This window comes from Xyrauchen texanus, chromosome 8, assembly GCF_025860055.1.
Source record: "Xyrauchen texanus isolate HMW12.3.18 chromosome 8, RBS_HiC_50CHRs, whole genome shotgun sequence".
NCBI classification, from domain to species: domain Eukaryota; kingdom Metazoa; phylum Chordata; class Actinopteri; order Cypriniformes; family Catostomidae; genus Xyrauchen; species Xyrauchen texanus.
In genome coordinates, this window is record NC_068283.1 from 31,339,560 (window position 1) to 31,355,589 (window position 16,030).

The following is a 16,030-nucleotide window of genomic DNA, read 5'->3' on the forward strand; positions in this document are numbered from 1 at the left end:
GGGGAATGGTCCCTGCACGCTCAAACAGTCCAGACGTTATGGCACCTATTCGGCAGAGCGGAGATAGACCTCTTTGCGTCCAAAGAGAACTCTCACTGCCCAATATTTTTCTCGAAAAGCGAGGACGCGCTGGCCCAGGACTGGCCCAGACGCCCGCTTTACGCCTTCCCTCCCTTCTCGCTATTGCCACAGGTAATGCAGAGGATCAGGGAAACGCATCACTCGGTGCTCCTCATAGCCCCACATTGGGAGAATCAGACATGGTTCCCGGGGCTTACGCAGCTGTCACTGACAGTTCTCTTACGAGAGAACCTCTCGTAAGAGAACGTATCGGTTACCTAACGTAACCTCGGTTCTCTCTAGATGAGGGAACGAGTATCGCGTAGCCGGCCGTGCTCGCGCCACGAGCGACTTTTCGCTTCAGTCAATGAAAACCAGGGTTCCAGCCAACGAACTACGCTTATATGCACTCTAGTCACGCCCATTTTGGCGGGCTTTGTTGCAGTGAGCGCGCGGACGCCTCTCATTGGATGCGAGTTCGCCCAAGCTCGTCTATAGGCTGCAGCAGTTGCCGCAGAGCAACATATGAGCTCGCTAGCTAGCACGCTCAAGGTCTGCAGCTGCCGCACTGTGTTGACAATGGATACAAAAATTAAGGATAATTTTTTGGCTTCAATATCTCAGAAAAGATGAATCTTTCCCGTAGCGTAAGCTAGCTTACGCAATACTCGTTCCCTCATCTAGAGAGAACCGAGGTTACGTTAGGTAACCGATACGTTTTTATAGAATTCTTTGTTGTGACTATTCAAGTCAAGCTGTTTACACCATTTGTAAGTGCATCCATACAGAACTCAGTGGATTTGTGATTTATTTTTGTACCTGAATATTAAATTTAAAATCAGCTATTACACCATTCTAAGTAGAAGTTGATGTATGTGAGTTTTATAAAAATGCTAGCTGCACTAAGTTAAATGCATTAAGCTGAAGAGATCTTTTATTTACTTTGTTTACTTAGTTATGCTTGTAAACAAAACAAAAAAAAACAGCTCTATTATCTAGGCAAATACATGTATCTGATCGGGACTCGCTATCGGCAGATATTTCATATTTACAAAATCGGAATGTGGGCCAAAAAAGCTGATCGGGACATCTCTAAATATTACATTGCATTTTTTGAGCAAAGACTACATCAGCATGTTTGATTTTAAACATCTGAAAAAAATGGTCCTCTTTTCTTAATATCTCTTGCTCCATTTAAATGCAATGTTATAAATGTACAATCATAGTAATAGGATTATCATCATAAACCTTAAAGAACTACATTCTTGTCCTTTCTACGTATTTCCTTGCTCTCTCACTACCATTTTATATTTGTTCTGCACGTAACTTTTGCACTTTCAAGAGATGAACATCTTGATTTGATAAACCACCCTCCCCTTTCTGTCTCATTAAAAACCGTGCAGAATCAATAAAGACCTCACGATCAGGAAAAAGTCATCAATCACCACATTTATCTTGCCCTGCGTAATACTCAAAGATCTATGCACCCTTTCTAAACAATATCCACTAGACCCCTGATTCTCAGTCACCACTGTGGAATCTGAGGACTCTCTGTCACCCAAACTGACTAAATCATCAGCAGATGATTCATCAGACGTTCCTTCAGTGCTACAGACTTCACCATCTTTTATTGTGCCTTGACTGGAGTTAATTGACCTTTTTGACATTGATCCACCTTCACTCCTTCTTGACTCTTTTCACCACAGGAACTGTAAACACTGCTTCTTCATCTGACATTAGTACACTCTCCTCTTCCAGCACTGCCTCTACCACTTCTCTTACTATTTCTACATCGAATTCCTTTGAGTATTTATCATTGTTTTCTTCAACTACTTTTGCTGTTCCTTCATTTTCATTACTGGCAGCATTATTTGATTCGGCTACATTTACCGCCATCTCTGCATCTCTCGTGCATCGAACTCCACTAGCCTGGCTCTCATTTTTCTTATTTTGAGCATAATTTCAAAAGAACAACTTTTTGGGCAGGGTTGACAAGTGGAAAAACATCAATATGCTCATCTTTGATAAATACACCTTGCTAAACAACTTGATTGACTTTCAATGGATTCCAAAACAATTATGACTGTGCTGTTCATTCTTGATGCCGATTTTATACAGTTGTGTCCCACAATCTCCCCAACCACCAAACTACACTCCTCTACAGAGCTTTCCACACCAGCCGGTATTGTAATACCATGTCAGCTGTTCAAACGCCATGCCTCCACCAGGGGATAGGGTCATTCAAGTAAAAAAAAACTCTGGCACCTATCCTCTTTCCTCACTCCACTCCCCCCCCAACCATTCTATTCAACAAGTTATACCAAAAGAACCCAAACGTACAAAAACAGAAGCAGACAAGTTTGAAAAAAGGACACAACACTCAACAACACACTCCACTCGCTCACAAAACTTGTGCATGTGCACAGAGAGAGAGAGAGAGAGAGAGAGAGAGAGAGAGAGAGAGAGAGAGAGAGAGAGATGGATAGATTGATCTGACCAGTGAAAGGAATCTGGAGTATATATTAACAAATGTGTACGCAACAAAGATGTGCCCGTTGAGTTAAAGATTTGTTATTATTTTATTATAAGCAGCTAAGCAGTGAACCAACAAACATAATAGAGTACATTATTTTATATATAGTGTGTGTGTGTGTGTGTTGTGTGTGTGTGTGTGTGTGTGTGTGTGTGTGTGTGTGTGTGTGTCTAGATTGCAGACATCAGAAGAAAGAGAACCCTGAATCACACACAGGTTCACAGAGAGTTTGAAACTAAATCTAGATCCTAATCTGAATCTGCTCTGTCTTAAATCTAAAATTACTATCTCACACAATACTCTTCTGTTAGTGGCCCATTTGACAGAGTTTGTGCACTTTTAAAAATACCCTGCAGCTTGCTGTATCATTCCTGACATTTAAAGCTGACATTTGGGACTTGATAATTATTTGAGCAAACGTTCAATGATGACACATCTGGGAAAGTGAGGTTAAGAAAAAAAGAAAACTGAGGTGTGTTGAGTAACTCACTGTATTGAAGTTTGGGAACAGGCTGAGGGGGGAGGAGCCACTGAGCCTGAAGGGCAGGAAGTGTTTCAAGTCCAGAGGTGTCTGCAGAGGACGACCATGCATCTGTAATGAGGCCAGCAGAGGGCTCCCCTGAGCAGTCGTACCTGAGAAGAGCACAGACAACCAAACAGATGTAAGAGAAAATCATCACTAATGTGCAGTCAAATGACAATGGAGTATATCCAGTAACCAATCAGTGCACAAATACCAATACCTCAAATAGTCTTAATCTATATATGATAGATTGATATGTTACAAGCAGACTGCATTTAGAGAGGCTGTTTTATTTATTTATTATAAATAAGCTTCCTTCTTTCTTTCTTGATTTATTTTTTACACACAAACATGCCATAATCACTGCGGTAGTAACGATGACTGTAACTAACATTATATGTACTGTATATGAATTATGCTACATTAGTGCAATAATAATACTTATTATTATTTTTATTGTCACTACAAGCTTTGACCTTATAGATGAGTCATTACACAATAATCACAAGTGCTGATATGGTTAAATAAAGATGAATACTCATGAGAAAAATGTATTGATCACAACATTATCACATACACAAACACATACTCTTAATCTCTAAATTATTGGTTGGACTAGACCACATCGGCATTCTCGAAGAGAGAAATGAACAGAAGGGGATATGGGCTTTTTAATGTGGTGTGTGTTAGTGTGTGTGTGTGTGTGTGTGTGTGTGTGTGTGTCTGCGTCTGCAGGGATATCATGTTTCTAATGGAGCAGGGATGTAGAGGTTTCTCATTTTCCAGTTGGCTGAATCTGAAATCCAGGAGCGTATAGATACTTACCCTATCACAAAGATCAATCAATGTAGTGTACAGACACACACACACACACACACACACACACACACACACACACACACACACACACGCATGCACACACGGACACACTGCAAGACACATACACACTCCATGGAGGCCTGATATCAGTCATTTAATTCTATGTCAAACTGTCACAGTTCTCTCTCTCTCTCTCTCTCTCTCTCTCTGTCTCTCACTCTCTCTGTGTTTGTTTGAGACAGAGTACTGAATCTTTCAACACACAGAAGTGTGGCATTAATCAAAGCCAGACAAATAATTAGAGCGAGAAAACACAACTAACATTTTAACATACAACACACACATACATAGCCTGTATAGGGGAGACCAGGGCTAGTTGTCACATGGGACGCTGTCACAAGGGCTGTATTGCGGTAACTATAAGTTTTTGAGAGAAAAGTCAAACTACACAAATGTTTTCTATATCAGTTGTTTTGTATGATGGTTTCAAATATCTAGTTCAAAACTAGTTAACTGACCTTCAAACTAAAATTCAACTAAATTAAAATTCAAATATGATTATATTTTATTATAGCTGCAGAGTAAACAAGTGAAATCTATAAAGCTACATTATCAAACATTCAGGCAAGAGTCAACTTCATAATGAAAGTACTGTAGATTTTAACAGAGAGTTTGAAATTTGTGGTCAGGACGAGGGTATTTTTCATAAATATCAGGTTGGGGCAAGTTGTTATATGTGTTTTAAATGTTATAATACAAGTTTAAATGTTACATGCAAGTTATTAATTACAATATTTGTAGGCCAAAAGAATAGTTTAAAAAATTTACAAATGACCTTTTACATTTTTGCTGCTTCATAAATTGTTTAATAATTGTTTTATATACAATATAATGGGCTGTTTAATGGCAGGTTTCATTGTGTTAACTTACCCATATAGTGTGACAACATGCCCCACTATTGGAGTCAATGTGCATTCAGAAAATTTAACTTTTTCTCTTTTTAATTTTTTGTAAATGTTGACATGCAATTTTGTAGGCAATATTTTAAGGTATTTTACTTTAAAAAAAAAAAAACATCTTACCCTGTTTATTTTTTACCCTGTTTATTTAAACCTAAAATATTCACTAGTCACAAATGTGAAAACTACCCCCAGTACTTTTATGCGCAAGCTGTCAGGATTAGGCCTCTCTTGTTGTACAAAAACACAAACTCTCCTTAAATCACAGCAGACGTTTGAATAAGCACACTTCAGTCCTTAAGCCAAACACAACCCCATTACATCACATTGTCATGTTAAATAAATGTGCGTGAGAGTGTGTAATCTGACTCACACAGTTGGGCTCAAAATAAATGACCATTTGCACTGAAAAAAATATATATTTTCAAGTGGTTCTGGGCACGCAATATTCCTCTAGAAAGCCACACATTCACGCAGAGTGTCACACACATGCTCTGACCTCAAACAGATAAAGCATTGAAGTCAGATGGAGCCACTTGGTGTATGCGGATGTTCGCCTGTAGTGGACCCCAAAACACTGCATCAAAGAGAAAGACAAGACCTTTTTTTCACTCTCTCTTTCCTGACAACATTTGAAAGGCATAATTATGATTTCCAGAGAGCTGTAATTAGCTGAAACCACTGCTCTCGCCTCGCTGTCTATCTCCCTCCCTCCATCTCTCCCCCCACACACACACACACACACATACACAAAACATTACAGTGTCCAGCTGGCCTCTCTGACTGTTTATTTCCATGTCACATCACATATTTCTTCCTCTTCTGCTTTAACCTCTTCATCCTCATATCTATTTTTTTTCTATATCTACATTTGTGTACAGTATGTTTCAACTAGAGCCGTCAATCAATAAAAATATTTACTCTCAAATCAAGCTCATATTTCTTTTGTAGTTAACACGTTAACATGTTCTGTTGCGTTTTAAAGGAAATAAAACTGAATGTAATAAATTATTAAATACATTTCTAATACTTAATCTACAATGTGAGTAAATCACGTGCATATCTGACCAAACTTTACACTAAGAGGCAAAAAATGTCATTAGCCACTGGCTAGTAAATGTTCAGGGTTCACTTGCTAGTGAGTGAGATGTGTAGTGGCGAAGTAGTAGTTTAATTTCAATACACATTACTGCAATGTGTGTTTATCAAAGATGAGATCCATGCAATCCATGTCATTGAATAATGTCTCTTTTAATATCCCTTCTAATCTCAGGAGGGATGCCCGTCGCAGAGTCCTCGACACTGCCGTCCACCAAGGGGAGCGCCGCTGCCATCTGCCGGGTGACGGAGTAGCCCGACCGCCCGGATGTGGTGTACAGCCGTCGTCCGCGGGGCAAGTGGGGACTGGATACCCCGACCGCCTGGAGTGAGGGAGCCGCTGCCGCGGGCGGAGGAGTGCCCTGCCGTCCCCAGAGACGCGGAGGGGTCGAGGGAAGACCGCCGTCCGCGAGGGGAGGAGGGAAGAAACTCTCCCCTGGGTGGACGGCAGTGTCGAGGACACTGCGACGGGCATCCCTCCTCCTTCCCGGGTTTAGGCACCAATGTAAAACAGTTAAAGGATGGGCAAGGAGGAGGCGAGAACCGGCTTGTCAACATAAATAATAATTTAATAAGAAACTTAAAACACAACATAAACAAACACACATGCGGACATGCCCGTAATTCTCTCTCTCTCGAACAATCGTCACCGGCTGCCTTTATCCCTCGCGCGCCTCATCAGGCCGATTGGGGACCGGGCGCGCGATATTCCGACCCGGCCCCGCCCCCCTCCGCTCCACAATCAGTTTCTCTGGATTTCCTATTTATGTGTTTGAGTAAAATTTAAATCTTTGTTTTATTCTATTAAGTACTGACAACATTTCTCCCAAATTCCAAATACAAATATTGTCATTAAGAGCATTTATATGCAGAAAATTACAACTGGTCAAAAAATAAAAATAAGTGTTTTCAGACCTCGAATAATGCAAAGAACACAAGTTCATGTTAATTTATAAACAACACAATACTAATGTTTTAACTTGAGGAAGAGTTCAGAAATCAAAATTAGGTGGAATAACCCTGATTTACAGCTTTCAGGTGTCTTGGCATGCTCTCTAACAGTTTTTCATATTGCTGTTGGGTGACTTTATGCCACTCCTGGGACAAAAATTCAAGTAGCTTGGCTTTGTTCAAGCCTTGCTGAAGCATTCCCAGATGGAGGATCGGTGATGATCTGGGGGTGCTTCAGCAAGGCTGGAATCGGGCATATTTGTCTCTGTGAAGGATGTATCAATCAAGCCAAGTACAAGTTTATCCAGGAAGAAAATGGTAAATGGTCTGTACTTATATAGAGCTTTTTTAACCTTAGCGGTTTTCAAAGCGCTTTACACTGTGTCTCATTCACCCATTCACACACACACACTCACACACCAATGGCAAGGCGCTAGCCTGCCATTGGGAGCAACTTGTGGTACAGTGTCTAGCACAAGGACACTTTGGCATGTGGGCCAGGAATCGAACCACCAACCCTGCTATTAGTGGCCAACCCGGTCTACCACCTGAGCCACAGCCACCCCGAAAATCTTGCTTTCTTCTGCTCTAATAATGTTCCCCAACTGAGGATTGTTTTTTTCAGCAGGAAAATGCTCCATGCCACACTGCCAGGTCAATAATAGTGTGGATGGAGGACCACCGGATCAAGACCCTGTCAAGGCCATCCCAATCTCCTGACCTGAACCCCATTGAAAACCTCTGGAATGTGATCAAATGGAAGATGGATGGCCACAAGCCATCAAACAAAGCTGAGCTGCTTGAATTTTTGTGGCAGGAGTGGCATAAAGTCACCCAACAGCAATGTGAAAGACTGGTAGAGGGCATGCCAAGACGCATGAAAGCTGTGATTGAAAATAAGGGTTATTCTACCAAATATTGATTTCTGATTTCTTCCTAAATGAAAACATTAGAATTGTGTTGTTTAAAAATGTATATGATCTTGTTTTCTTTGCATTATTCGACATCTGAAAACACGGCATCTTTTTATTATTTTGACCAGTTGTAATTTTCTGCAAATAAATGCTCTAAATGACTCTTTTAGTGTTTAGTGTCATATACACATGCACAAACAAACCCTGTGACAGTAATGCCCTGCCTGAGTCTATCATGAGATGAAACGAAGAGCGACAGGCATTTACGAGTGTTTGTGTGTGTGTGTGTGTGTGTGTGTGTGTGTGTGTGTATGCACATGTATATCTGATTTTGTTTGGGCCTCTATATCTGTATGTGAGATGTGAGAGAATGTGACAAAGAGAAAGCTGCATTCTGTGCTGTTGAAACAACACACACACACACACACACACACACACACACACACACACACACACACACACACACACACACAAACATGTTGTGTTTCCATGTTTTATGGGGACTTTCCATAGACATAATGGTTTTTATACTGTACAAACTTTATATTCTATCCCCTAAACCTAACCCTACCCCTAAACCTAACCCTCACAGAAAACTTTCTGCATTTTTACATTTTCAAAAAACATAATTTAGTATGATTTATAAGCTGTTTTCCTCATGGGGACCGACAAAATGTCCCCACAAGGTCAAAAATTTCGGGTTTTACTATCCTTATGGGGACATTTGGTCCCCACAAAGTGATAAATACACGCTCACACACACACACACACACACACACACACACACACACACACACACACACACACACACACACACACACACAGGCATGGTGTTTAACTGCAATGTGTGCATCAGCTCTAGATGAAGCCCTTTCAAAAGCACTCATAAATTCAAGTCAGTCCACCAAAACCAGAGTGAATGAATGAATGAATGAATGTTACATTTATATAGCGCTTTTCTGACACTACACTCAAAACGCTTTACACAGTGAACAGGGGACTCTCCTCAACCACCACCACTGTGCAGCATCCACCTGGATGATATGACGGCAGCCATAGTGCGCCAGTACACTCACCACACACCAGCTATTCACCCTCTCACCAGGAGAGGAGAGAGTAGAGTTATAGAGCCAATTCATGGAAGGAGATTATTAGGAGGTAATGATTGAGAAGGTCTAATGGGGGAAACGTGGCCAGGACACTTGGGTTACATCCCGACTCTTTACAAGAAGTGCCCAGAGCAACAACGGCAACACTTCCACTCGCTGATGCTCGATGAGCCCAGCTCCGTGACACCTGCCAAAGGTGACTGCTGGCTGAAGATCACGACGCAGAGGAGATACTCGATCTGGTGGTACTGAAGCAGTTCATCGCCCGGCTACTGAAAGGGACAGCAGAGTGGGTCCAGTACCACCAACCGGCATCGATGGTTGGGGTGGTCCAGCTGGCTGAGGACCATATGGTGGGCATATTTGGGGGCCGTCGAGCCATCTTCTTCTTATCTCTCTCTCTCCCTCTCTCTCCTCCCTCCCCCTCTCCTTCCCCTCATCCTATTTCTATTCTTACCCCAAAACCAGTTCCCCGGTCCAATGGGCCAATCAATTTCCCCTAACCCTCTCCAATCTCCCCCACAGGCTGCTGCGGGTGTGGGTGTAAAATCTGGGCCGGTCTGCTGGAGCTGCGGGGAATATGGGCATTTCCAGGAACGACGCCCCACGATGGAGACATTGGTCTGCATCCCTGATGCACCACAGGCTGCCCCCAATCAAGCAGGAGAGTACCGGATACCTGTGAATGTTTAGAAGCGGTGCCAGAGCCATCTAAATCAGCTCCACTTCAGGAGGACGTAAGGATGTAATCCTTAGAGGTTTCCCCGCAGGGGATTTCACTCTGGAGCAGACATGAGCCGAAATGAGACCCTTAGGCATGCCTTTGACCAATTGAAGGTGATTAATGGTCAATGCCTCCAGCCAGACATTGCACTCGCATATACGTATTTTTCAATTATCAAGGATCGGGTGTATCAAGTCTTGCAGAAATCTCAGACAAAGGAGGATACAACCCAATTCGGGAAATGTTACTCCAGATTGATCAATACTATCCAATGGTGGGTAACTTAGGGCAGGACCCTGAACCATCTAATGGCCCATTACTGTTGGCCGGGCATTCGCAGGGATGTTCAGAGGTGGTGTGGAGCATGCCGTGAATGTAAGCTGGTGAATCGACCGGCCACCCCACGTGCGTCATTGCGCCCCCTTCCATTGATCAAGGTCCCCTTCGAAAGAATTGGTATGGACCTTGTCGGGCCATTAGAACAGATGGCACATGGGCATCACTTTGTGTTGGTTATGGTAGAGTACACAATGCGATATAAGGAAGCAGTGCCTCTGCGCAACATTTCAGGGCAAAGTGTTGGTTCTTCCCATATGAATTACTGTATGGGCATCGATTGCGCAATGTGCTCGACGTCCTACGGGAAAATTGGGAGGAGGGCCCTTCAAACGGCAAAAACTAAATTCAATACATTCTCTTGACCTGAGAGCAAAACTCCACAAACTGAGGCAATTAACACAGGAGAATTTGCTCCAGGCTCAAGAATGTCAAAGCCGGCTGTATAATAGGGGTACTTGACTATGGGAATTTACACCGGGAGATAAAGTGCTTGTATTGTTCCCCACATTGAACTCCAAATTACATGCCAAGTGGCAGGGATCCTTTGAGGTCACACAGAGAGTTGGGGAAATCAACTATGAGGTGAAACGAACGGATAGAGGCAGGGCACGTCAGATTTACCACCTCAACTTCCTAAAACCGTGGAGAGAGGCGGTCCTGTGACTTTGGCAACAGTGGTTCTGGAGTTGGAGGAGCTCGGTCTGGAGGTGAACTTATAAGCCACCGATCGAGTCACTCCACTTGTGGAGACCACCTCTCACATCCCAAGTTTCTGAGGTTGCCAGGTTGCAAGGAGAATTCTCAGACGTTCTCTCGCCTCTTCACAGTTGCATGAATCTCATAGAACACCATATTTAAATGACTCCAGGGATAGTGGAACGTGGTCATTCCTACCGATTAACCGAGCTCAAAAAAGAAGTGCATTGAGAAATATTAAAAGTCATGCTGGATATGGGGTAATAGAATAATCCCACAGTGACTGCGCCAGTCCAGTGGTTTTGGTTAATAAGGGCAATGGCTCGGTCCGGTTCTGTGTGGATTATAGAGAAGTAAATGCGGTTTCTAAATTTGATGCACACCTAATGCCTCGGATCGATGAGCTGCTCGATCAGTTTGGCGTGGCTTGCTTTTATTCAATATGTTTGGATTTAACAAAGGGATATTGGCAGATCCCTTAACTCCCATGTGCCATGAAAAGACGACATTTTCCTTCCTGAGACCTAAGACCAAAAAGGAAGTGAGATAGTTCCTGGGGTTGGCTTGTTACTATAGCATGTGTGTGCCTAATTATTTGACCATCACCAGCCCGCTGACTGATCTTACTAAAAAAGGGGGCACCAGAAACGGTCTAGTGGAGGAGCAGGAATTCATGCGGGTGAAGGCTGCACTTTGTGGCAGGCCATTATTACACTCTCTTGACTTCACTCTCCCCTTTATCTTGCAGACTGACACATCGGATAGGGGGGTGGGAGCAGTACTGTCCCAGATGGTGGAGGTGGGTGAGTGCCCCATGCTGTACATTAGATGCAAACTCTCGCTGAGGGAGACTAGTACGGCACATATAGAGAAGGAGTGTTTGGCCATCTAGTGGGCAGTCATCACCCTCTAGTACTATCTGTTGGGGCTTGCTTTCACCCTCTGTTCGGACACCCTGCTCCAGTGGCTCAATCGCATGAAGGATACCAATGCATGGATCACCCATTGGTATCTTGCTCTACAGCCTTTTAAGTTCAAGGTGGTCCACAGGCCTGGGGCACAGATGGCTATTGCGGATTTCCTCTCAAGAAATAGGGGGGAGTAAGTGACAGGCTGGATGGCGCCCTGGCCTGTGTTGGGCGATGGGGGTATGTGGTGATGTGGGCATGGCCAAGCGACACCTGTGGAGAGTGAGGCTGGGAGAGGAAGAGAGGTAAGGATTGGCACCTGTGGTAAATAACCTCTAACAGCTGTTTTGTGTTGCAGTGAGAGCTTGAGGGGGTTAAAAGTCCAAACTGCCAGAGAGGAGAGAGAGACATACGAAGCTGTGTGTGTGTGTGTGTGTGCGTGTGTTCGGTGGACAAGCTTTATTTTGTGTTTACACTGAAAATAAATAAAAATAGATTTATGTGGACTTTTCACCTGGCTCCCACTTCCTCCTTCATAGAAGAGCTAGAGGCTTGTCACAACAACCATTAACTATAAGTCAATAACTAAGAATAAAATACCATCTATTTAAAGTTTATTGCGAAATATTCACATATATAAGCTGTTTGAGTGTGTAGTGAGACTGACTTGATTACAACCCGGTCACATGACAAGTTGTAATAATAGTGCGAGATGGCTAAATAGACAAGTTTGCTCGTACACAAACATACTACTTTTACTGCCATAGAGAAAACGAACATAATGAACCATGGTAATATGATGTCCTACATTTAGCCCCTAACTGAAGCATAAACCTAAGCATAAAGTCAAACCTCTTACCCAAACCCTAACCCTAACCATGATTTTAACCATGATTAACCTAACCATGAAAGAAAGAGAAACATTAGGGGTTTGAACAAGCACTCTTCCTCAGTTTAACCCCTATCTAATATCACAAACTCCTTATCGGAAACCCCAAACCTAACCATGATTTTAATAGGAACAAAACTTATATAGCATTGAGCCAGGTAGGCAATTACAGGTTAATGACATACATACATCAGTCATTTGTTTTGTATATATAAATCTAAAAATAAGTAATTAAACTTGTTCAGACATTTCCTTTCTTAAAGGAATGTTCCGTGTTCAATACAAGTTAAGGTCAAGCGACAGCATTTGTGGCATGATATTGGATTTTTTTTTTTATTATTGTGGAACATTACTTTAAAATTAAGTGTTGGATAGGAGGCTAGCTAAAATGAAAATGAAGTTGAAATTACATGGTTTATGGCCTCTCTTGGGGCATTATATCATTGCTTAACCTGATGTAATGGAATGCCAGCCATATTATCACTATGGATGGGACGTTATCGAATTTTCATATATCGCAAACTAAAAAATTACGAACCATATCATGGCATAACTCGATATTTAGAAATTTGCAACATTGTTTTCTGTCCATGTGATCATAAATCAAATGACCCGTCAAACATCATAATCTCTCTATCGTTTGATTTCACCACTACAGCACTTTTTTTCTATACTTTTTACAGAGTTCACAAAAGGTCCTTGAAGTGCTTAAAGTGCTTGAATTTAGATTTGAGAAATTTGAGTACTGGAATACATGGAAAATTGGCTTGTTTTGCTGAAAAGTGCTTGAGATTAAAATGGATAGTTTCCTCCGTGTAATGTGTGTTCATCAAAGACGAGGCGCACTCCACTTTCATTGAATAATGTGTCTCTTTACAGTCAGATTAAAAAAGTTAAAAGAAATATAAAATTTAATCTCACACAGCATTGATGCATTAAAGAAACAGAAAGATTATCCTTGTCCATTGAGAAATGCACGTTAAAGTGACAGTAACCTTTTTAGCGTTTATTATACAAATGTAAACTCAATGTTTTTAATTGTAAATTGTACACATTATTTCAAACAGTGATAGCTCATATCATTATTATATATTCTTTTTCATAACATAATTTAATAGAATGTAGATTTTATGTAGCTAACATTTTATTATAATAATGATGACAAACAAATTATTTAAAAAAATTATATTTTAACTTTATCATATTTTGTTCAGACAGGTTTTTTCAGTTATATTTCTTGTTCTGTACCTGATCAGCCTGAATGTAGCCCACTATTTTTGAAGGCTTATTTGCTTGTGATCTTTTCTTATAGAGAAATGTATCTGAGAAACTCTTATTATTTAAACTTTGAGCATTTATGTATTGTTTATTAAAGAACTTGATGAGAAATCATAATGTGCATTTTGCTCAAAACGTTTTCAGAAAGAAATCTGTAATATTTTGTCATTTAAGAGATATTATATTGAATCGAGATTATAGTGAATAATGAGCCTCATATCGTATATTGAACCGAATAGTGAGATAACCATATCGTCCCATCCCTAATTATCACTAAAAGCAAGTTCTCTATGGAGAAATTGGTTGGATTTTGTTATTCCTAGAACCCTACAGTTGCACTCTATTAATGAGCCATTGCTTTTATATGAGCCATGTTTTTTTAAATACATATTGAGAAAATACTGTAGAATAAATATTCATTTTATTTAAACAATTTTTTTATGATAAAATCTCAAATAATACAAATAAACTGAATTAATGGCCTATGTCATATAAATATCTGGCAACATATCGGCCATCATATATTGAATATCAGCATTGGCATTGTCTATTGAACACTTATAACCCTTATGAACAAATAATGTATATGCTTTTGGTCTCATTTCTTACAAAGAGGAATGGATGATGGTTAAAGCTAAGGAGATACAAATACAGAGACAAAGTGTTTTTTTTTTATTTATTAAGTGTGAACAGGTCTAAATCTCATTTGCTGGTATCAGGGGATTGACTATTGGCTGCATTTAGATACGTACATTTACATTAAATGTGAGAGATACAGTGAGAGAACAAGAGTCCTTCTCAGGGTACAGTGCCAGTGCCGATCTTTCCATTCCTTAGGACTGCTTACAAAAAACTCTGTCTGATGCTTTCTTTGAAAGAAGTCAAAATAAATAAATAAATAAATAGTCAGACGCATCATCTTTCAGTACAGTTTCACAAAAAACACATTTCAATCAAATCCTCAGCCTCTCTCTTTCTTCTCTGCATCAGTCTGTCAAAACCCTTCAGCAATCATAATCAGAACTCACTTCAAATGTCTTCAGTTCACCCTTTCTCTCTCTCTCTCTCTCTCTCTCTCTCTCTCTCTCTCTACCTGCATCAGGCATGCATTTTCTTTCTTTCTTTCTTTCTTTCTTACATCTTTGTTTTCTTTCTTCCTTATTTCATTTCTACTCCTTTCTTCCCTGCTTTCCTTCTATCTTTGCTTCCTCTCTTTCTTGTATTCACATTTCCTTCCATTTCTCTCTCTTTCTTACTTTCTTCTTTCCTTTTTCTTCTTGCTTCTTTCCTTTCTTCCTCCATCTTTCCTTCTCCCTGTTCCCTTCAAGAGAAGAATCCTAAAGGAAGATGCCAGTTTTGATTAGATGTAACAGCGCATGAAGAACATAATGAGAGAGGAAATGATGGAATGATTGTAGGCTCCACTGAAGCTGCATGTCAGAGGGACAGAAACAAGCCGAATTAATTAGACACAGCAGGGAGACCCTTACAGAACACTGAGGTCACCCTACATGGACCTTTAAAATCATGAGATCTGATTGGCTGATGATGCACATAATGAACATTATGGGCAGGGATTTTATCAATTAAGCATAAAAGGTATATATATATATATATATATATATATATATATATATATATATATATATATATATATATATATATTTCTTCCTTTCGCTTCCTGTTTGTTGTTTTACTGCTTATTATGTTTTAAACAATTATTAAACAATCAATGAAGCAGCAAAAATGTAAAAGGTAATTTTTAGATTTTTAAAACCATTCTTTTGGCCAACACACTATAAAATTTAAAACTCAACCAACCTGATATTTATGAAAAATACCCTTGTCCTGACCACAAATTTCAAACTCTCTGTTAAAATCTACAGTACTTTCATTATGAAGTTGACTCTTGCCTGAATGTTTGATAATGTAGCTTTATAGATTTCACTTGTTTACTCTGCAGCTATAATAAAATATAATCATATTTGAATTTTAATTTAGTTGAATTTTAGTTTGAAGGTCAGTTAACTAGTTTTGAACTAGATATTTAAAACCATCATACAAAACAACTGCTATAGAAAACACATTTGTGTAGTTAGACTTCTCTCTCAAAAACGTATAGTTACCACAATACAGCCCTTGTGACAGCTTCAAAAACTCACTCACTCACTCACTCACTCACTCACTCACTCACTCACTCACTCACTCACTCACTCACTCACTCACTCAC

The 16,030-nt window shown here is 40.5% G+C and overlaps 1 protein-coding gene across 1 annotated transcript in view; it reads right to left on the reverse strand.

The window, feature by feature from the left end:
- The window catches only part of LOC127647406 (zinc finger protein 385D-like), a 161,586-nt gene that overhangs the window by 44,480 nt on the left and 101,076 nt on the right, over positions 1–16,030 (reverse strand). Inside the window, exon 3 of the mRNA XM_052131620.1 lies at positions 3,084–3,226. Coding sequence (XP_051987580.1) covers positions 3,084–3,226 — 143 coding nt within the window. The remainder of the gene's footprint in view (positions 1–3,083; positions 3,227–16,030) is intronic.